The sequence below is a fragment of the Chinchilla lanigera genome, unplaced genomic scaffold, assembly GCF_000276665.1.
Source record: "Chinchilla lanigera isolate Chin_1 unplaced genomic scaffold, ChiLan1.0 scaffold00033, whole genome shotgun sequence".
In the NCBI taxonomy this organism is placed as follows: domain Eukaryota; kingdom Metazoa; phylum Chordata; class Mammalia; order Rodentia; family Chinchillidae; genus Chinchilla; species Chinchilla lanigera.
In genome coordinates, this window is record NW_004955434.1 from 12641448 (window position 1) to 12665830 (window position 24383).

At 36.6% G+C, this 24383-nt stretch overlaps 2 protein-coding genes across 11 annotated transcripts in view; one reads left to right on the forward strand and one right to left on the reverse strand.

Moving 5' to 3' along the window:
- The window catches only part of Ptprd (protein tyrosine phosphatase, receptor type, D), a 2098812-nt gene that overhangs the window by 607623 nt on the left and 1466806 nt on the right, over positions 1-24383 (reverse strand). The window lies entirely within an intron of this gene.
- LOC102014599 (small integral membrane protein 12-like) lies at positions 6333-6677 on the forward strand. The gene has a single exon (XM_005388753.1). The coding sequence runs from the start codon at positions 6333-6335 to the stop codon at positions 6675-6677; it is 345 nt and encodes a 114-aa protein (XP_005388810.1).

Consider the following 24383-nt stretch of genomic DNA (forward strand, 5'->3'; position numbering starts at 1 on the left):
CCTTGTGCTTGCCAGGCAGGCACATATGCTATTGAGCTATATTCTCCGATCCCTCAGTATTGTTTTAATTTGCCTTTCTCTAACGCCCAGCAATGTTGAGCACTTCTTCATGTATTTGTTGATCATCTGTGCTCTTTTATGAAGCATTTATTCACTTCACTTGCCCATTTTTTCACTGGATCTTTTATTTTGGGAGGAGTCTATTTTTTTGAGTCCTTTATATATTTTAGATATTAGTTCTCTTTCTGAGGAATAGCTGACAAATATTTTTTCCCATTCTGTAGGTGGTCTTTTCACTATGTTGGTTATTCCTTTTGCTGTGCAGGAAGATATAATCTTATTTGTTGATTCTAGTTACATTTCCTATGCAACCAGGGTTCTGTTCAAAAAGACCTTACCTACATGTAAAACTTCAAGAGGTCACGGTGCAGCGGTACCTTGGTTCATGAATTTAATTCTTCCCATGATTAGTATGGACATTTTGATTACATTAGTTCTGCCTATTCAGGAGCAAGAGATATCTTTCCATTTTCTACTGGCCTGTTAGATTTCCTTTCATGGGTACTGTAGTTTTCACTGTAGAAATCTTTCAATTCTTTAGGTCAGTTTCTAAGTATTTGATTTTCTTGATGCTATTCTGAATGTAATTTGTCATTTCTCAGTTCTCTCACTATTAGTGCATGGGAATGCTATTGATTTGTGTGCTTATTTTGTATCTTGCTACATTGCTGAATTTGGTTACTGAATCTAGGAACCTTTCGGTGACTTTTCATGGATCTTCCGTGTAGGGGATCATTTCATCTGCAAATATTGATATTTGACTTTTTCCCATTTATATCTTTCTTGCTTAATTGCTCTTGCTAATGTTTTGAGTACTATGTTGAACAGGAGTGGTGATAGTGGACAGTCTTGTTCTTGATTTTAGTGGGAAACTTTTTAATCTTTCCTCATTTAATATGATGTCGCAGTAAGTTTGTCCTAAATTGCTTTTATCAGATTGATATAAGGTCCTTTTATACCTATTTTCTTCTGTGTTTTTATCATGAAGAGATGCTGGATTTTTGTTAAAGACTTTCTCTGCATCTATTGGTATGAGCATGTGAGTGTTGTCTTTGCATCTCTTTATGTGATATATTACATTTATTGATTTGCATATGTTGAACTATCCTTGTATCATTAGAATAAAGCCTATTTGGTCATGATGTATTATCTTTTTGATGATTCTCTATTTTCTATTTACCAGTACCATATCAAGCATTTTTGCATCTATATTCATTAAAGAGATTGGCCTATAATGTCTTCTTTTGTTGAATCATTGTCTGGTTATCGAATCAGGATAACTTCCAGGAATGACTTTGGGAGGACTTATTCCCTCTCAATTTTATTAATAAAGTATCATATTAGTGTTAGATCTTTCTGATGCTTTTGTAGAATTTTACATTGAACCCATCCAGGTCTGGGCTTTCCTTAATTGGTAGCTTTTTATTACTGTTTCAATTTCATTGCCTATTATTTAATCATTCAGTGTTTTTAAATCTTCTTGCTTTAGTTTTGGTATTTTATATGTATGTAGTAATACAATCCATTTCTTCTGAATTCTCCAACTTATTAGTGTATAGGTTTGAGAAGTAGTTGGTAATCATCTTTATTTCTGAAGTATCCAATGCGATTTCATTTCTAATTGCATTGATTTGAGTCCCCTGTACCCTCTTTGGTTAGATTGGCAAGGATTTGTTTTGTGTAGTTTTTGAAGAACAAACTTTGTGTTCTTTGTAAATTTTTTTCTGAATTTCATTTATTTTTGTTCTAAGCTTTAGAATTTCCTTCCTTGTACTAGCTTTGTATTTGGATTATTGCTATTTTTCTATGACTTTTTCAGTTATAAACTTCCCTCTTGGGGCTTCTTTTATTGTGTCTCATAAGTTTAGATCTGTTGTACTGGCATTATCATTTAGTTTTACAAATAAACTAATGTTTTCCTTGATATCTTCTGGAACTTGCTTTTATTTAAGGACGTATTGCTTAGTGTCCATGCATTTGCAAATTTCTGTGTTTTCTTTGCTTGTTGATTTCTACTTTCATTATGTGATGATCTGATAATATACATGGCATAATTTTGATTCTTTTGCAATTACTTAAGCATGTTTTATGGAATAGTATATGGTCAGTTTTGGAGACAGTTTCATGTGGTATTGAGAAGAATACATGTTCTGTTGCTAAGTGGTACACTATAAGTCTTTTAAGTTCATTTGTTAGATGGTTTTATCTAAATCTGATATTTCTTTGTTGCTTTTTTTGTCTAGTTCATTTATTTGTGATAGTGGGTATTACGGTTTCTGTCTGGATGTCCCCCAAAGTGCTATGTAGTAACAGGGGGCAGGCTTCTCTGAGGTGGCTGAATCTAGTCTGTGATTGATTCATGGTGCAATGCTGGGATTATGGGTATGAATGCTACACCTATCCTAGGGCAGGTAGCCAGTCTACAGTATAAGAGACAGACAGACTCCTCCTTCCATTCCTTTTGCTGTTTTCCACCACCATGAACTGTTGCCCTCTGCCATGTGTCTTGCTGCTTTGGATCCAGCCAATTATGGACTGAAACCTCTACAAACTGTGAGCTATATAAATCTTCCCCCTTTAACTTTGGGTGTTGAGTATTTTCTCCTAGCAAAGAGAAAAGTAACTAAGAAAGTGGGGTACTGAGGTCCCCCACTACAATTGTGTTTATGCTTATCTGCTGTTTTATGTCTAGTAGTACTTGTTTTATGAAGTTAAGTGTAGCATCCTAGTTCAGGCATATATGTTGATAATTATCAACTCTTCCTGTTGAATTGTTCCCTTAATCAACATGTAGTGACCCTCTTTGCTTCTTTTGATCAATTTTGATCTCCACTTTGAATATAACATAGCTGCAACTGCCTTTTGGGGATTCCTGTTGTGTGGAATATTGCTTTTCCATCACTGGATTTTTAGTCTATGAGTTTATTTTTAGCTAACATTTATTTTCTTTTTATACAACATACTGTTGGATTTTCTTAATCCATTCTGGTGGTTTGTATCTTTTGATTGGAGAATCCATTCATGTTGAGAGTTATTACTGCTATGCATTGAGTTATTCCTGCCATTATCTTATTTTCCTGTTGATAATTTCTTACTTTTCTCTTCTACTTAACTGCTCCCCCTACCTGGTGCATTCATTCTATTAGACCTGAATGTATTATTATCTTCATTTTTTTTTTTTCTAGGATATCCTTGAGAATTTTATGGATAGCTGTTTGGTGGCCATGAACTGCTTTCAGTGCTTTTTTTCATCAAAATAACGAACTTCTTCATCAATTTTGAAAGAAAGATTTGCAGGATATATCAACCTGGATTGAAAATTATTTCTATTTCAATTTGAAGCACTTCACTGCAAGCCCTCCTGGGCTTCAAAGTTTGTGTTGAGAGCTCTGCTAATTTTAATGGATTTCTCTTTATAAGAGGTTCTTTTTTGAGGGGCTGAGGATATAGCTCAGTGTCATAAGTGCCTGCCTGGCAAGTGTAAGGTTGTGAATTCTGTCCCTGCTACCGCACAAAAAAAAAAAAAAAAAAAAAAAAAAAAAAAGAGGTTCTTTTTTATCTCTGATATTTTTGAAGATTCTGTTTCTGTGTAGTATTTCTGGGATTTTGACATGATGTCATGAAGAGGTTCTTTTCTGATTGTGACTATTTGGGGTTCTATGTGCCTCATTCATTTGTATGTTAAATTTATTTCTCTTATTTGGAAATTTTTATTGTATTATAGATATTTCTGTAAACAAGTTTTCCTACCTTTTGTGCTCTGTTCTGATTTTTTTGCTAATTCCAATTAATATTAGTTTTCTTTTTGTCATCTAGTAGTTGTTGGATCTATTTTTAATGTTCTGTTGTTGTTTTTAAGGCACTCTCATTACTTTCAATAAGAAATATTTCTAAAATGGCTTCCGGTTCACAAAACCTAGGTCATTCTTATCAGCAAGTTCATGATTTTCTTTTTGTAAATTAGTAATTTATATTCAGCAATTGCCATATCTTTATGCTGTAAATATAATCAAATGTTATTTATTATCCCCAAAATTTTTATGCTATTCAGAACCACATATTCAGAAACAATGTGTTATTACTATTCACATGTAAATCACCAAGAAGTAAAGATGTTTGGGGCCATACTGTCTCTTCCAGAAAATAATATGGTATAACTGGATAGGGGCACACTCTAAGGCTGACCCCTCAGATTGATTAAGTGGAAAATCAAATAACCTCACTTCTATGAGTTGAACTATGTTCTATTGCACTATAAAGTACTGTGGCAAACATCAGCTTGATGTGATACATTTCTCTCATTTTGTTAGTTTTTTCTTTCATCTGTTTTCATTAAGATTTTAATGCTTTGGTAGCTTTCCATCGTACTAGTCATACTGTGATTAGCAGTAATTAGAAACACCAAAATTAACCTAACTGGCTAGAGATAAAATTGACCTTTCTTTATATAATGAAAATTTCATTGAGTTATTTTTGCCTGCAGAGAAACTGGTGAAAATAAAATACTTCATTAAGAACTGTAACTGATGACGATTTAAATAAGTGGAATACAATCTTATGATGGCAGTAGAAAATTTCCTTATTTTATTATTTTCCCTTTTTTGTCTTAGAGAATTACACTATTTCCCTGAAGTCACACAAGGAATCTCCACTCAAGTGGTTATTTTCATTACCTCTGTCTCTTAAAGTGATTCCATTGTGCTTAGAAAACGTTTTATTTTAAACACTTTCTTCATTCATTTTTACCACAACTATAAAAACTAGATATCATCTTTTATATGTGGAAACAAAGAGTCATAGAAATTAACTTACATCTTTAGTAAGTGGTATTTCTGAGCCTCAAACTGAGATCCGAAAAAAAAAAACAAAACTGAGATCTGAAGACCAACAGTTTTTTAAATGAACCTCTTTCATTGAAATATGCTTTAATATAATGGCTATAAAATGAATTCAGTGTATGTATTCTCTACTTAATACAGAACATTGATCAAAATCACATACTTGTGTTTAAAAAGTTCCTTTTATATGCAGTAATTGCAACAATATCATAAAAACAAAACAGCACAATAAAAATGTAATCACTTTTGTTAAGGTGAAATCACTAATATACCAATCTAATATCACAAAACTCACAGATTTTAAACTATAATTAGAAGGATTTAATGAGATCCAAGTCATAAAATGTGTCCTAAGAGCAAAGTTAAAGGGCAGAAATGAATATTTTCTTTAAAAAGAAATAAAGTCAGTGAATATTTAACAAGAAGAACCTCCCATTTCTATAGCAGTGCTTCCTGTCCAAATGTATGCACCTGAAAAAATTATTTAGGTTATTTGAAGTTTAACACAAAGTGATAAAGCATCATACTGATATCAATTGAAAACCTAAATTACGAGCTATTCTGAAACATAACAATAAATTCCTTGGGATGAGAAGACTTTCAGAAGTACAGCAAGTAAGGAGTGGTAAAATCTATCTCTCCTCTGACTTCTCAGGCACATTAGGCTAATTCCTGAAATAAATCCAGGCAGTTGGTGAGTTACCCTCCCACTCTTGTTACCGAGCCATCTGCAGCCTTAAGCCTAGCTGGCTTCTTTCTTCTTGGTCTTAGTCCTTTCTTTAGTGGCCTTGTGCTTATGGTTCACTTGGGGAATTTATCTATGGTAAGAATGTGCATTTGGAAAGCATTCATTTTTCAAAAGCTTGGATGCAAGGGTCATATATTATATAAATCCTTTGACTCTTTTAACATAGATTCTTTTTTCCTCCTGTGGGTCACAATAAGTCACTCATTTGACGATTTAGTGTTTTCAACATTATTTACTCAGCACTCATTTTATTTGGGCTTTGGAAATGATTGAATTAAGTTGGATAAAGACTTACTTTTGACCCATTTTATTCTAGCCTTTCCTAGAAGCTAAATAGGCTGAAGGGGGAGAAAAGTAAAAACAAAGAAACTTCTCTGCTGAGGTTTTTATTGTGTAATAAGAAATTCAAATGGGAAACATGAGCATATTTGTTTTTAAAAGATTAGGTTTGGGAAACATTTTATTTAGACTTTTAGATGTTATTAAAACAACTGGGTGGCTAGGCTGGGCAGCCTGGCGTGGTGCTGCACACCAGTAATCCCAGCTCTCAGGAGGCTGAGGCAGTAGGACTGTATGAGTTCGAGGCCAGCCTAGGCTAGAAAGTGAGTTCAAGGTCAGACTGAACTACATAGCAAGATCCTGTCTCAAAACAAAAACAAAAACAAAACAAACAACAGAACTGAGCAATGCTTCAAGGAGCAGAACATCTGGGAAGGGAGCTGGGCCAGGCTGAGGACTGTGGGCTGGGTCTCCCTGATGTGTGGCTTGTGCTTTGGACCATGGTGCATACCTATGTGCCTTATGTCATAATTCCTGGGTCCTTCACAGTTGGGGCTGTGCACTACCACCTGGAATGGTATATCAGGAGAAGGACCCCTTCCTTATGGAGGAGGAAGAGTATCTCAGAGTGCCAGGAGAATTGCAGGCTGGATAAAGTGCTAGGCAAGGACCACAGACAGGTGGTGAGTCTTCAGAACAAGGTAGGATTTACCTGTAAAGCTTTCCTGAATAGAAACTGCCCAGAGAATTAATAGAAGACTCAAGACCCTACAGTCAACAGGGCCATAATTGGACTGCTGTGATGCTGACCCAGCCCCAGAACATGCATCTCCCTTGCTGTGTTCTTTCTTCTGGCTCCCTCTGGAACCCACAGTCACACATATTCTGGCTGCTTCTTTATGACCAGGGAGACAGAGGTGCTGCTGAGGAGCTGGTAGAGAGGAAGACTGTATCCCTTGAGCTTTAGCTTGGGAGGGAGGAATGTGACACATGAACATGGGCTTGCTGGGGAGGTAGTTTAGCCTGGAATCTGAGTCTTCCCTTTAGCATGGATAACCACATGTCTAGTTCTAGTTTGCACTGGGAAGAATTCAGATATCTACCCCTTCCCTTGACTAGTTTGCCCTATTCTTTGAGTTGACCTTCTGGGAATGCTGTTGTCAGCTCAGGCATGGGGTTCCCTGGAGAAGGAAAGCACAGGCTGTCGATCTCGGGGCAGGGAGGGACATGTTGCTGGTAATTTGCCTGAAAACAATCACCCCTCATCTCTCACCTGTCATCACTGTGCAGTGAAAACCATATGGCCTCGGAGAACCATATTAATTGAATCCTATCTTTTACATGGCATGTGGGATAGGACAGCAACAGTGTTTAAGGAGTCTTGGGGCTCTGGAAATTTTGTTTCACTAAGTGGTTCTGTGAAACCTGGAGACCCAGATTCCCAAGAGCCTTTTTACCATAAGAGACAACAGGTCTTGTGAAGTCTAAAGTAGACATGTGCATATCCCCAACATTTTCCCTATAGAGAAAGAAATATATGCCCCTTAAAAAGAATTTGGTAAGATTCAAAAAAGGGCACCCACACTCCCAACACTGTAATACAACCACTGTTAAAAATTTGTTGTCTCTTCACTGCTTCCCTGGGTAGTTTTAAAGACAATCACATGATTGTATTTTAAATTTTATTCACATATTATTTCTTAAAATTATTTTTCATCTTATCACCTGGTAATAATTATTTTTAATATCTGCTAAGGAATGCAATACAAGAAAAAATCATTTTTAGAAGTTAAATTTACAAGAACTACCTCACTATGAATATACTCAGCATATATATATATATATATATATATATATATATATATATGTAAATTACTACTGTTAAATAATATTTTGGGCAGATGATTGGATGTTTTCTTCACTGTTAAAATAGAAGTCTCAAATCTTACAGTGCAATTGCAACTTATTTTGAAATAGATTCAGATACTTAATAAATCATTCAATAACTGACCACCTCAGTTTGGTTATTATCACATAGCAATCACAGGTATCATCTATGTGGACTAACTATGGACCCTGTATGTCAAAAGCCCATGCCTTATTTAAACAGGTTAATTTTCCAACAATCCTAAATACAGCTGGAATAACAAATTACTCAAGGTTATGCAGGCAGTAGCTAGAATACATTGCATGCAAGTCTGTTTACAAAGCCCACATTTTTGATTATTCTGTTAAAAAGTCTTTTCAAAATAGCTATTAGAGTTTATATAATTAAGTGCTCTGCTTTTAAACAATATATAGAGTACCTATAACAGTGTTAATGAAGTTATTGGATACATATTTTACATAGTGATAAGAAAATTATGTTCACATGCATCTAGTGAAAACAAAACCTCATGAAACTATCATCTAGTAGACAAGAAAAACAAAAAAATCTTTTCCTCTTTTCCATGGACCCAAAGGTGCATCACCATTTAGGTCTTTCCACCATTCCTTTGTCCCTATGTTTTCATTGTCTAGTAACTCTAACAGCTTCTTTATGGCGGTTGGTCTAAAGTGTACAGACAGCTTTTTGAATATGTTATTAGCAGATTGGCAGGATCTTCACAGTTCATTTGTACATGGACTATGGTACAGTAATAACTTTAAATTGAGCTCTGCAATTTAACCAGATTTACATGGTGGGAATATGTTCTGTACTGCTGTTTATTTTGCTATAGATGTCTGTCTTCCAGTCTGTATGAATTCTCCAAGAGAAGCCCAAATATTACTGATTTTTGGTGATGCATATCTGTAGCTTGGTTTTATTTTAAATTTAAGTAGATATTAGTTTGTACTTCTGAAAGAGATAGAGAATCATGGTAGAAATCGAAAACTGTAAAGAAGAAACCTAACTACCTGTAATAAAAATCAAAAGAAAATGGCAAATTTATTTGGTATAATTTTTCTTCCCATGTTTTTTAAAAAACTATATATATATATATATATATATATATATATATATATATAGGCTTGGGGTATAGTTCAGTGGTACAGCACCTGCTTAGAATGTGTGAGAACACTTTATCCCTGTTCTGAACCAAAGGAAACATGGCTACTGGTGATTTTTGTAAAGGAATGAGGAGCTTAGACTGAAGGTATTTTAATATATAAATAAAGTGATTAACCTACCATTAGTCCTGCATAGTTTATTAAGATGTTAAAATAAAGAAATATTGAGGCTAATTAGTATGCTTTTTTCTCTACTATTGATTGTTTCTGTGACATCTATTAGAGCTATTTTTCTTTAGAAAAAGTGTAAGAAATACTGATTTTCAGAATCAAAACTATGGGTGGTATCTTTGATCAGTGTTCATTATTTGGGGTCAGATAATAAAATGTCTAATTTAATGACTAGAATTTATTGATGTGACCTGGAATTTTACCCTCCTGGAGATAAAAGCAGGTTTTGGCAGGTCTTCTCATGAGTTTTAATTTCAAAAAAGAAATCTTTTGTATTAACTGATATAGAAATTGCTTACTAGTTTAATACATCCACTTGTAGTGACATTACAAAAATTGTTATTTAGGATGTCCTCCAATGTCTTAGTTACTTTTCTCTTCTTGCCAAGACAAAACACTGAATAAACTTAAAGGAGGAAAGGTTTATTATATATAGCTCATAGTTTGTAGATGTGTCAGTTCATAGTTGGCTGGCTGCAAGACAGAGTGGCATGGCAGAGGGGCATCACAGAGGAGAAGCAGTTCATGGTGGGCAGAAGGCAGCAAAGCATGAAAGCATCATTAGAGTAGCAAAGAACTAGCAAGCGACCAGCAGGAAACAAATGGCAACAAGCAACAAGAGCAGGCCTCTCTGTCCCTTGTATCCTATACAGGCTATCGTGAAACACTCACACCCCGGATGGAGAACCCTCAGTGCTAGCATTGCGCCATGATCAACATCACATCCTTACTCCCAGGAGCACATACTCTATAACCTTCAAAAAGCCCCACCTGTGATCCCATGAGGCTTTGGCAGGGTGACAGCTAGATATCACTCATAATACACAACAATTGTTCTATGGAAATAGAAATATTTCCTTTGTGTCTCTTTCATTGCAGTTTGTTTTCCATTGTCTGTTTTTGTGCCCCTAATTAGAAAATTTAATGTGTGTTTCTTTTGAAGACAAGAAGACACCGACATTTTTCCCTTGGAACAATACAGAATTGTTCCAAGAAATGAAGTCAGTCCTTCAGGATATCAATTTGGAAGAAAATTGGCAGGAGCTAATGGAAATTACTATGCTCAGACTGAAAGAGGAATAGTTGGGTTCAGTTTCTTCTTTGGTACAAGAACAGTTATGCAAGTTCCTTGAATAATGTTCTGACAAATTTCATAATTAATATTGGTGGACGTTCCCAATCAGGCTCTGGCATTCAAGTGGTCACATCTAAGATTTTTTTCATCCATAAAATTATGTGACTAAATCACACCCTATGATCGTAAAAGATTGCAAAGGGATAATCAATACTTAAGATGTGGAAAGAAAGCTCACTCTTCAAAAAGAAAAAGAAGCACCTCCTAGCTACAATATGTATTTGTTTGGTATGTGCTCCAAAGGCAGATGAAATATTCATGAGAATTAAGAGGTATAATGCAAAAAGCCATGGGGCTCTGAAAGGAGAAACATTAAGAAAAATTTAAAATCTCTTAAAGTGAAATCAACTTGCCAAAACGAGTTTACTTCTACTTTTTAAATTGCAACATTTGCTTAGCCAGTTCTTTGGATAACAGCTAAAAAGCAAAACAACTTACCTGAAAATGAACTATGATAAAATTGTACTAGTTTAGGTAGCATTCACTCAGATTAAGTTAGACACATTTGGACTTCTCTTTTCCTGTTATTTATAAAGTGTGTATTTGTTAAGCAAACCTAACTTGGCAAAACATCTTAAAGAACCTTCAAGCATGTTTTTGTATATGGTGAATATCTGTTCACACGGATGACCCTCTTCCAATGTTCGCTGGCCTGCTGTTCTTTACCATCCATTGAGGGAGGAGAGCGTGAGACCAGGTAGAAGCAACAGCACAGATTAGAAGTATCCAGTGTTGAATGATTCTGCCCGTGTTAGAAACAGTGATGTATTATCCATCTGAGAGAAAAGGTCATAAGTCTACAGAATACATGCTAAAACTTGCACCTAAAATGTTATCCAGAGAATAACAACTTGAGCTCATCAACAGTGTGCGTAATACTCTTTGGCACACAGTAACTGCTCAGTAAATATCTGAATGAAATGAATGCTCTTCATTTCAATTTATTCATGTTTATTGAGCACTTGTTTAGCAGCAGTTTTACGTGAAAGACTGAGGTTCCTACTCATTTTGAGTTCACACATGTACAAGTTTGATGAAAAGCACAGGTGATAGAAGTTTGGTTTAGATTATTCCAAAAAATGGGTAGGTAACACTATTTTCTCATTTTTTTCTTAATCAAAAGCCTTTGAATAAGTCATTAGTGCTCTGCAATATGCTTCTTTGGCTCGTTTTAATTAGAAGGTAATTTTGTCCTGTCCATCAGACCAACAGTATTTTTAAATAGCTAATTGTGTAATTGCTAATTCATAATAAAGATTTTGGAAATCTGCCTATGTGTTGTAATTCAGAGAAATAATTAAATACATCCCTCAATGCCTAATTTGTCTGAATACTTTTAAAGAAATTAGTCATTAGCTAGGACTGAATGCTAAACTTTAAGTTCCTTTGCTAACAGACATGTGCCACAGCAATCTGGAGTCGCAGTGCTCAGAATGGTAGGAAAAATCCAGAGAGAATGTTCTGTGAGAGGCTTTGAGAGCTAACGTGGGTGGTGCATCTATCGTTCAAATTGTCCTACATTCCACCTTTCCTTCCTTTTTGTAAGCAGTCTTGTGTTTCAAGAAATCTGATGTCTGATGGTACCATTATGACTACAAGGGTGTCGACTGAAATATGTCTTTCACTCAAAATGGCAATACCAAGAAACACTGTGAAATGTCAGGTACCAACATATCAGATTGTAATAAGGACAAGAAAATTGACAACATGTCCTTTTTTCAAGGGAAGACTTTTTCACATTGTTTTTCCATTCCTTCACTTGTTGTCTAAAATTTATTTTACAATACACAAGAGTGGGGCACAAGTTTATTGAGTTCCTTTGTATCCTGGTGCAGAAGCAGGGGCAGGACACTGATGAACACAGAGGGACTCTAACCAGGAATCTTCCCAGTTGGCCAGTTGCTCTGAAACTCTTACTTGAGAGGAGTTTCTATAAGCCCTTTAGCTACTCTATTTTTATTGATCAACACCGGAGGTTTCCTCGTTTAGCACAATGGATGTTAGAGATGATATTTTTGTGGGTGGTGATATGAGGGGGTCAAGCTCTGTGTTAATAGAAAGAATGATTATTCTGTGCCTTAAAAAAACAGGGATCTTTCAGATTTCTTTTCTTTTCTCTCCCCCCACCCTCTTTTTCTGGAGATAGAGAATGTCTTGCTATGCATTCCAGGCCCTCATTAAATTCAGAATTTGCTTGCCCCAGCCTCCCAAGTGCTGGAATTATAGAATTCCATGGCTTTCAGAACATTGCCCTAGCTTTAGACTTCCATATCAGTTCTTTGTTTAAATCCTTATCAGAGTATTTGGTTATTGACTAGAAAGTTAGCTAAATTCTGGCATATTTCAAATGAAACTTTAATGCAGGATGCTGTCAGATGGCTTCAAAGAATAGAAATCTGAGATGTTATCAACTTTCTAGACCATCGCTGGTTATTTTCTAATGTCTTCCTGGAGGTGTTTGCTGCTGAGAATGATACTTGTGAGCTAAAAGTTGATTTGATGAAAGCATCAGCTATGTTAGGGCATGTGGCTTCTTCATTCTGAAACTACTGGAAGTTATTGACTACCTACTGAGAATGACTACAAATGGGTAAATAGTCTTAGAATCTTGCCTCAGTTATCAGCCCAGAGAGGAAAAATCATTTTATGCCTTACATGCAAGTAGAGAAAGATATTTATTTTCATGAATATCCAGCAGCAGCGAAATGCTCAGACTGGTGAGCTTGGTTGGCAGGTTTGAAGTGCTTGTCTACTGACTATACACTTTCTCCAGAGAGGCTGCTTAACATTTCCTTGTTTCCATCTCTCCATTGGTAAAATGGGCTTAATAATAATATTTACCTCACAGTATTACTTTGGAAACTTAATGGATTAACATAAGGAAGAGGGGCTGGGGATTTAGCTCAGCGGCACAGTGCTTGCATGGCAAGCACAAGGTCATGAGTTCGATTCCCAGTAGCAGAAAAGAAAAAGGAAGAACTTTTTTTATAATTACAGAAAATTACAGTTATTTTGATCACAAAGTGAAAACCAACCCTGTGTTCTACTTTGGACAGTGTTTTCCCCATTAGTATTTGTTTTGTTGACCTAGTATAAATTCACTCCAATCAAGAACAAGGAAAATACCTGGGATTAATCAGATTTCTCATCCCGGGAAACAGATACAAACAATCTTGAAAATGTGTCCAAAGTTTTGCAGAATAGTGGCTATATGTATAGCTCTAAGGCACAAGTGGGTTGCAAGTTGTATCACTTGCTAAGAATTTTGATTGGTGCAGGCAAAAGTTAAACTATCTTGTAAGAAACGTGATTGCTTGCGTGGGTAGTGCGGACAGTAGGATCTGCTGTACAGAAATCAGTGGAGCCAGGCTGTGTTTCAGAGATCAGCTCATCTGTGGTGGGGATGTTGGCGGCCCACTTCATAGGTTCAGCTCTGGATATTTCAAAGGACAAATACTCCCTCCTTTTTATTTCTTTTCTTTGATGATGTTTACTTCTTTACCTGGTTATAATATGTGCATGATCTGAGGCACATGGATCAAATAATCAAATACATGGGATGTAGTAATTGATTTTGATAGAAATTTTATAAAAATTTTCAGGGAGAAAAATCAACTAAGCTGATTTTATGTTTCCAGTTTAAGGAAAGGAAATTCTCAAGTTGCCTAAGCAAAAGCAATTCTCAAGTTGCCTAGAATATTTGAGTTCCTTTCTGTCCAATAAATTCTACTACTCTTTTTTATTTTTTAATTTTGGCCTTCTGGGTGTGTGTGGTAATACCCAGGGTCGTTGCACTGAATTACATCCCACTCTTCTTCTCCCTCTCTTTCTCCTCCTCCTCTTCTTCTTCTCCTCCCCTTCCTCCTCCCTCTCCTCTTCCTCCCTCTCTTCCTCCTCCTCTTCCTCCTCCCTCTCCTCCTCCTCCCTCTCCTCCTCCTCCCTCTCCTCCTCCTCCCTCTCCTCCTCCCTCTCCTCCTGCTCTTCCCTCTCCTTCTTCTTCTTCTGTTTTTTTAGGCAAGGTCTTGCTCAGTTATTAAGTTGTCCAGGCTGACCTTGAACTTGAGAGCCATCTGTCTCAGCCTGGGATTTCAGGAGTGTGTCATTATACCTGGTTAATTCTACCATTGTTACTGCTTTATGTTATGAAAGCCCTGAAGTCCTCAAACTTTTTAGCAAATAAATGTTTCTGTATTTATTAAATGTTTACTGAATTCTCATGTCTGTCACACACCAAGCAACCCAGAGAAGTATACAATTTATCTACAATAACAAGCAGAAGCAACACAATATAAATGTGAACAAATGATGGTAAAGCTTCTACTTGTAGCTGGATATATTGCCATATACTTGTAATCTCAGAAATCTGAGAGGCTGAGGCAGCAGGATCACAAATCTGGACTCACCTTGGGCAACTCAGTGACCTAGTGAAACCCTGTCTAAAACTTCAAAATAAATTAAAAAGAGCTGGGAAAGTCGCTCTGTAAAAAAGGGCCTGGGTTCAGTTTCTAGTACCACACACAAATACATGCAAAATTCTAGTTGCAATAAATGTGGTGTTGTGATAAGTCCTAAAGACAATGGTAGGAGAAAGCAATCATTATACCTCCCAAGTTTTGTAAATAAAAATTGCAACCCAAACAAACAAGGAAGAATTCAGGAAAGTTTTACCCACAAAATAAGACTCGCATAATATTTTGAAGAATGCGGTATGTAGAATTTTGAGAGATGCTCAGTAGAGTGGGATGGGGAGGGAGGTCAACGAACTTGAGGGTCTCTAACCTAGAAACAGCTTCCTCTCCTCCTGTCTCAGGCTTCTTCAAATAATTAGTGTATCTGTTGTTTCAAATAGCTTGCTTCATTGTGCAACTTCACGGAAATTCTAGGGATGCACTTGGAAGAGATAACATAATCAGCTTCTCACATTCTGATGTGATTTCCATAGTGCTTTAAGGGCAATGGCCATGTCTGTCCTAAGTCCCTTCAGTAACACCCAGCACGGTAGTGGTGAGCAGTACATGCAAATGCAAATGGACTTCTTTTATTTCGTTTATTTAATCAAATGATTTTTAAATCTCAAGGGTTATTGAGATCAATAGGACAATGATTCAAATAAAGGAGGAGAACAGAACAGGGAATTTGAGAGTATGAAGTAATTAAGGACTTAGTTTTAGATGGGCTATCAACTTTGAGGATTTGTGGCAAGCAGAGGATAGGAGGTAAGGGTGTCCTACGTAATCAAGATCAGGAAAAGATTTTGTCGAGAACGGCGGAACAGGACAGACGTGATGATGAGCAGATATTGAAGACAAATATAACCCATCTTTCTGTACTGCGAGATGCAATGGGGGAGACAAGGAGAGGATGTGAATGCAAGTGTGGAGGGTTCTTGTTGAGATATACTGAAAGACAAATTTGGAAAGATGTAACTAGTGTGTGCAAAACCTTGAAACATCACACTAAAGAATTTGGATTTTATTTTCTGTGCAATTGAAACTGTATCAGTTGTACATCCCACTGGTTGAAATAGAGCGAAAGGGAGACTTTCATAGATATTCTGTAGTAGTTGTAGAAAATGGACAGTGGTTTATATAATTTTCATCTCTTGCATCTGTATGATTAACTAAAGCAAGGAAGGAAGCCAGAGAAGACATGGGAAAGAGAAACAGCCAGCAAAACCAGGAGGATGCAATGGGAGAGATGTTATATAAAACTTAACAAAATTTTTGATAAAAAACTGACCTTTTCTTAAAAATGAAAGTTAAGGGACAACTAAACTCAACATTCTAGGAAACACTGAATGTGTATTAAGAATTAGATAACATTACATAATTGCTATTTTATTGGCTGTGATAATGGCAGTTGTTAAAAATTCGTACTTGTTAGAGATTCACATTTACACACTTAGAACTGAAGTGATATGCTGTCTGACATCTACTGTAAGGGATCACAATGCCATTAACCCTCAAACTGGTATTAAGAACAAAATATTGGTAGCATATCATTAACTTTGCACTTGCTGTTGGGACTGAATTTTCATTATTCTCACTTCTTACTAGACGTCTGAAAAATTTCCTGGGGCCAAATACTTTGCACTTTATTTTATTTATTTTACAGCACTGGATTGAACCCAGGGGAGCTCCACCATTGAGTCACTTCCCTATTCCTTTAAAAAATATTTTATTTGAGACAGGCTCTTGCTAAATTACCCAGGCTGGTCTTACACTTAATACCTTCCTATCTCAGCCTCTTGAGTGGCAGAGATTACAGGAATGCACCATTTTGTCTGGTAGTCTTATTTCTACAGGCGAAGATGCATAGAGCTCCTACAGAATCTTACGCTCTGCTCACGCTCATGCATGACCAGTGTTCAAGAAAGTGTGTTCATCTAGTTTAATTTCCAGAACACACACATGCAGTTGAAATTGGATTTTTCTGATGCAGAGCACAGAAGCGGTTTCTAATTTCTCACCAGAGTATAAGAGCAGAACTATTCACAGAAGGGTTAAGTTTTTCAGTGATGTGTTCGGTTTTGTAGAAAGTCTCTTTAGAGTACACGATACATTCAAATGTACACTCGAGCTTATATTTTACAATACTGTGATACAGAAAAGGGAGGTGGTGAACCTAACTCACTGTAAAGTTTAGAACGTTTTCAGAAAAGCAGAAGTTCTTTGTCTTTTTAAATGTATCCTTCTAGGTATGTATCCAGTGCATTTATATTCACTGATACATAACCAAAATGAGATAGTATTATACAATCGTCAAACTTTTAAAAAGGGAAATAAGGACCATCCTGGGTGCTAGGAAAGGTTTAGAATGACTGGATCTGAATAACTGGAACCATCAAATGCTACTACTGGAAATTCATTGAAAATTCAGAATACTGCCGCTCAGTTGGAAAGAAGTTTTACAATCTCTTTTTAAAACTTTTTGATTAGTGCCCATTTGCAGTACCTCACCTTTACCTTCCCTGTGTGGCACTGGTATGTTTGTAACATCTCAGTTCTCTTTTCATCCCCTTTCCCTCTCTTCCTTTTCCTCTCCCTCAATCTCTTGATCTCCTTTCTATTTGAGAGAGATCTATCTCTTCAACTTGAAACAGCCTAAATATCTTTCCATTGGTGAATGAAAAAATTAATTGTGGTATGTCCATACATGAAATACAGCTCAGTTAAAAAAATAAAAACAAAAACTACTAATACAATAAGTCCCCGACTTATGAACATCTGAGTTGTGAACTTTGACAGGTGTGCTGTGTAAGACTCACTTTGTTGCCTTACAAACAAATCTGACTTAGGGGAAATTCTCCCGGAACAGAACTTGTTCCTAATTTGGGACTTACTGTGTATAAAACAATTATCTCTGGATGTCAAGTGAGTTTTTTTTAAAAAATTGTAGTGTTAGAGATCAGATTCAAGGCGATACACATGCTAGACAAGCACTCTACTGCTGAGACACATCTCAAATCATCAGATGCATTTTGCTAAGTGAAAAACACCAGTGGCAAAGACTTATGTAATATATGAGTACATGTGCATGGCTTGGAAAAAGAGAATCATAGATAGGGACAACAAAGAAAACAAACCTGTTGTTGCAAGGAGACAGAGGTGAAGGGATGTATTAATTACAAAGAGGAATGGGGGAATCTTTGGAGAGGTCTCATTTTATTTGGGGTGCTGTAACCAAATCCTTAGACTGCACAATTTACAAACACCAAATTGTATTTCTCACAATAAGTCTAGAAATCTAAGATTGTGTTATGAACAGGTTTAGTGTCTAGCGATCACCTAATTTTCATAGATGGTATCTTCCATCCATGTGCTCATCACAGCGTGAGCAAACAGACTCCCTCAGGCCTTCCTTAAGCAAATGGGTAAAGCCTTCATGACCTAATCTCCCCCCAAATTCACCACCTTTTAATACCATCACTTTGGGGGTTAGATTTTAACATACAAGTTTTGGATGGCAGGAATGTCCAGGATATAGTAGAGTGTGAAGCAATTTTTAAATATTCTGATTAGGGTAATAGTCTCATGATTTCATGTGTTTGTTAATATTCAAAATATATACTTTTTTTTAAAAGGATAGGTTTGGGGTACATAGGACATGTGAAAACTTACTATGCTTTTAAATTAAAAAAGGTATTATGGTAAAAGAAATGTTACCATTTATCCCTCTCAAGGTACTCCTACTGGCCTTGCACATACCTATCCCATGGATTTACACTTTCCAAAGCAGTTCTGGCAATCCATTTCTGCGAGTGTCTTTAGCTGTCCTGTGATGACTGCCTCCACTCCTGAATTGACTGAAAGCCTTTATGGCAAAATCTGTCAAATGAAACATGGCAGCCACATATCCAGAAGGGGAATGAGACACGAAGGTGTTTTGTGGACACTGTGTCCACTAATCTGCCTGGATTCCCTGAAGGAAGTGTCCATATAGGGACTTGGAAGAAACCTCCACCTCAGGGACCAGGAGAAGACTATCTGGGAACCTACGTGGAAGCTAAGCAAACTGTCCCTGGTGGCTTGAGCACGTTGTCTCAATCCCAATCTTGCCCTGAAAGTTGTGCTGAGATTCAAGAAGACTCGGATGTGAATGGCTGGATGTCACAACCTGCAGGTATAGGCACAAAAGCAGAGGTAGCGCAGCTTGACTGCCAGCTTCACTTCATCCTAAGGCCAGAGCAGAATGGGGATGTCTAGCTACACCAACCTCAGCACATAGGATCTACCATCTTTTTGGCTCTAGTTCCCAGAGACCAGAATGTGGATTACCTATTTAGTGCAGATCATGCACAAGGCCAGTGCCTGGGGAGAAAAGGTACTCCTGGAGAAAGTCAGCAGCTCCAGGGAGAAAGAATAGACCAGGTTAGCAGTCCTAACCCCGAGAAAAGCCTACAGTTATTGTAAAATGCAAAATCAGCATGAGTTTTTATTCTGAAAGTGACTCTTTCTGCACAGCAGGCTGGAGTTGGAGAAAAAATCCAGGGCAGCGCCCACCATGTACAAGCAAGTTTAATCAGGAGCCATTTTGGGAAAGAATTAATTGTTTAAGACTGAGCCACAGAACAGTTACAGAACAACTTCACCTCTGGGGTCACCCTGCTAGTGTCTTTGTGGGAGACAACCAGAAGAAACAGTTGTGGAGTGGGTGTGAGCTACATATAGACACCTTGAGAAATTTAATCTCAGGCCAGGAAGGACATGGGGGCAGTACTTTTTGGTGAGAAGACAAGCCCGTTATGTGTGGCTTTCATAGGGGGCTGGGTTTGAAGGTGCTGGCATTAAATCTAGTGGTTTGCATGAACTCCTGCCTTGCTGCCTACATCGGAAACAGAGATCAGTGGTCTGATTGTTTTCCCCATCCACCAATGTGAGCAAGGCCATGACTTGGCTCAGATGGTTGCCACAGCCCCAGCAGCAGGGCATCCGGAGTAGGGCAGGGCAGGGGAGGTGCCTCACAGACCCGTGGACTGAAAAGGAGGCAGAGAAAATCAATTTGCTGGATTCCAAGACTGTAAGAAAGAACTACAGTTCCTAGAAAGAACTACTCAAAAATACAGGAAAGGTTTGGGGCCCTCTTTCTTTCTTTCTGTCTCTCTTTCTTTCTTTTTTTCTTTCTCTCTTTCCCTCCCTTCCTTCCTTCCTTTCTTCCTTCCTTCCTTCCTTCCTTCCTTCCTTCCTTCCTTCCATTTCTTCTTTTTTTTTCTTTTTGGTTTGGCTTTTCAAAAGATTTTTTTCTTTTTTATGTCTGTTTCTTTCAGTACCTTCTTTTTAGATTTTTTTCTCTGTTTTATAATTTTTATTTATTGTATTGATTGTTCTGTTGTCTAATTCTATTAACTCATCATACTCATTAGTAGGACCCTTTATCTCGTTTTTCTCTTCTGCTTCTCTTCTTTCATTGCTAAGTTTTAAAAATGTTACTTTCGTGTTCCTGTTCCCACACCCTCTATCTTCACTAGTGTAACCATTATGCTTTATTAATCTTTATATAGTCAGTTAATTCTGCTCTGGGTGTTGATTTATTTTCTATTATCAGTAGGTATACAATTACTACAGTTAGTAGATATTTACTTTATTTCAATACAATCCCTGGGTTTGTCTTAGTGTGTATACTCACATAGATGCCTTTTCTACGGTTAAGTGTGGTACATTATGGGTTCATTTGATATTTCAATGTCCAGTTTTTGTTGCTATTATTGTTGCTGACATTGTTATGTCTGCCAGGGTGGGATGGCTGCTGCTATTAACTGTATGTCAAATCTAGACTACCTTTGTGTCAGCAACAGCACCATGGTCCATTTCTGGAGAAGGGGGTGCTGGACCAATTACATCATGTCCTCTCCTCCCAAAGTAACTAAGGTTGCTGAATCTTGGGACAGAGGTAAATGCGTAAGTAGCTATGGCCAGAATGCATCACTAAAACACAAACATTAAGTGGGTCTCCATGGTAGCAGTAAAGACTTTCCACTGTAGTAAAGCCACAAAACCCAACATAAGATGAAAGACAAAGCAAAAATAAAAACAAAAACAAATAAACACCAGGAGAAACATAAGAAGACAAGGAAGAAATATCTCTGAAAATTCCCAACTCCCCCAAATATGAACTATGGGGCATTGAGGGGGAAGAAATCAAAAGTCATGCAGCTGAATTATTCCACATGATAAGAGGAGATAAAAAATAAACAGATCAATAAGGTTGTTGTTGAGTTCATAAAAATTACACCTAGACAGATAATGAATTTAATAAACAAAATGATCAGTGAGTTTATAGAAGACACTAATAAAAACTCAACTGACCCATATAAAACAATGTGAAATATGAATGACTAGATAGTAAAGAATGACAGTCCATGAAAATGTACCAAATGTAATTCCAGGAGATTAACAAGTCCACTGAAAGCATGGCCACAGAAGTGATAAATGTGAGGACTGAGTGTTAAAACAAGAAGATAGAGAACTAGAACCAGAAAACAGAATTAGAAGGTAGTGTTAGAGCTAGAAGACAGAATGAGAAGACAGGGATGATGTTGGTTACCAGTTACTCAGAGAAACCTTAAAGATGAGATTACATGAAAAAAGGATCCAACTCCTCCTAGCTGATGTAGGAAAACTATTCTGAGGTTAATTAGAATTAGTGTAAAACTCAGAAGACAGCACAAATGGTATAAAAAATTATTCACAGAAGTAACAGGGGAAAAATTTTGAAATATGGAGAAAAATTTAATATATAGATAATTGAGGCACATGGAAATCCAAACAGCTACGATCAGAAAAGAGCCTCTCCACAACACATCACTCTAAAAATCCCGGAATTCCAACAAAGGACAGAATCTTAAAAGCTATGAGGGAAAAGCAATGAATCACTTAGAAGGGTAAACACAATAGAAGTAGAGCAGGCTTCTCAACACAGACCTTAAAGGATGGTAGAGCTTGGACTGAATTTTGTAAACACAGAAAGGAAAAAACTTACAATTTGGAATGCAAAACTGTTGTTTAAAATTGATGGAGAAATTAGGTATTCCTGTAGCAAAGCACACTCCAAGGAAGACTCAAGGGTATTGTAGAGAGAGACAATAAAGCCAACAGTGCCCAATTGTCTAATAGAGTATACCAGGCAGGGCAAGCAGTTAAACAGACGACAAAAAGAGCAGCAGCAACAGGAAAACAATGCAATGACAAAAATTAAGTGAGTAACTTTCAGTAATAACTCTAGATGTGAAGGGTCTCAATTCCCCATTCAAAAGAGACAGATTGCCAGAATTGATCAAGAAGCAAAACCCAATGATGTGCTGTATACAAGAAGCACATTTAATCTAAAAATTAATTTGTAGACTAAAAATCAAAGACAGGAAACAATATTCCATCCAATGGCAACCCAAAAACAAGCAGAAACTATCCTATTTTAAGACAAATTAGACTTGAAACCAAATTGATCAGACGAGGCAAAGAAGGGCACTACAGTTTGATTAAGAGAATAATTCAATGAAAAGAGCTAATAATTATAAATATGTATGGATCAAATGCCAGCACACCCCAATGTATAAAACACTACTGGGCATAAATGATCAGATAAACATCAATACAATTATAGTAGGGGATGTTAATACACCATTGTTATGAATAGACAGATCAGCTAGACAAAAAGTCAACAAAGAAATGTCAGAGTTGAACAAAATCTTCAAACAAAAGGAAGTCCTCATGTGAGGGACACAATACACATTCTTTTCAGTGGCACATTTCCCCAAAGTACATCACATACTGTCCCATAAAACATGCTTAAGTAAATGGAAAATAATCAAAGTATCCCATGCATATTATCAGATCATAGTGCAGTAAAACTAGAAATTAATGTGGAAAGATGCCAGAGATATCATGAAAATGCTTGGAAATTAAGCAATATACTTTTGAAAACCAAATGGGTCACAGAAAAAAAAAAAAAACTCAAGGAAGAAATTAGACAGTTCCTAGATTTAAACAGTAATGACAGAAAAACAAACCAGAACCTAAGTGACACCATGAAAACATTGTGAAGATGGAAGCTATATCTGTGAATGCCCATATCAGAAAAAGCGTGAGAACAAATACATAAGCTAATGGTGCAGCTCAAGTTCCTAGAAGAACAAGAAAGAAATCCAAATCAAAATCTAGCACAAGGAAGAAAATTATAGAGATCGGAGCCAAATTTAATGACATTGAGAAATAAAACAACAGAAAGAATCAATGAATTGAAGAACTAGTTTTTCTAAGGAATAAACAAAATTGGCAACCAGTCAATTTTAGCAAGAGAAGGAAAGAAAAGAAATGAGTCAATGCAATTATAAATGAAAAACATGAAATCAAAATGCACACTGCAAAAATCTAGAAGATTATTAGTAAATACTTTGAAAACTTTTACTCCAAAACTTGGACAATTTAGAAAAGTAAGACAGTTTTCTAAATACATATGAATCACCAAACTCAACCAAGAAGATATAAAAACCTAGAAATATCTAATAACAGACAGTGAAATTGCAGCAGTAACAAGAAAATGACCATCTAAGAAAAGCACAGGCTGTCATGGTGGCACGTGCCTGTAATCTCAGCAGCTGACAGTCTGTGAGTTCGAGCCCAGCCTGGGTTACATAGTGACTTCAAGATCAGCCTGAACTACATAGTGAGACCCTCCTCAAAATAAAATAGCACAAGACCGCTAATGAGTTCTACACCGTTGAACTGATGAAGAACACTGATGAATGCTACAAGAACATAAGCACATCAGGGAAAATTTAACACCAATACTTCTCCAACTCTTTAATGAAATTGAAAGAGGAGTATTCCCAAAATGATTCCTGGAAGCTAGCAAAACTGTGAATCCAAAATCTGAGAAGGACCTAACCAAAAAGGAGAACTACAGGTCAGTTTAATAAACATAGACTCAAAGAACCCCCACAAGATTCTGGCAAATAAAATACTACAAATCATCAAAAAGATCATGTGTCATGACCGAGTAGGCTTTATTGCAGGGATGCAAGAATGCTTCAGTATCTGCAGATGAGTAAATATAATGCATCATATAAACAGAAGCAAGTATAAAAGAACACGATCATATCAATAGGTACATAAAAGCCTTTGATGAAACGAAACATCCATTCATTATTAAAAACACTGAGGCCGGATAGGGTGGCACATGCCTGTAATCCCTGCACTTGGGAAGCTGAGGCAGGAGGACTGCTGCAATTTCGAGATCAGCCTTTGATACCAAATGAATTCAAGGCCAGCCTGAACTACATAGCAAAACTTTATCTTAAAAAGAAAAAAAAAACAAAGAAGAAAAGAAAAAAAGCAAGAAAACTCACACTCAAAAAAACAAATCTCCTGAAAAATAGGTATAGATATATGTTATTTCAATCTAACAAAAGCCATTTATGATAAACCTACTGTCACCATCATATTTAATAGGAGAGAGCTGAAACAACTTCTAAAATCAGGAAGAAGACAAGGATGTCCACTATCACTATTGTATTCAGCATAGTACTCAAAACATTAACCAGAGGAATCATGCAAGAGAAAGAAATGAAAAGAATACGTATAGGAATGGAATAAGTCAAATTATC

Coding starts and splice junctions, on each gene's coding strand:
- LOC102014599 (XM_005388753.1), top strand. CDS start 6,333: ATGCTTCAAGGAGCAGAACATCTGGGAAGGGAGCTGGGCCAGGCTGAG.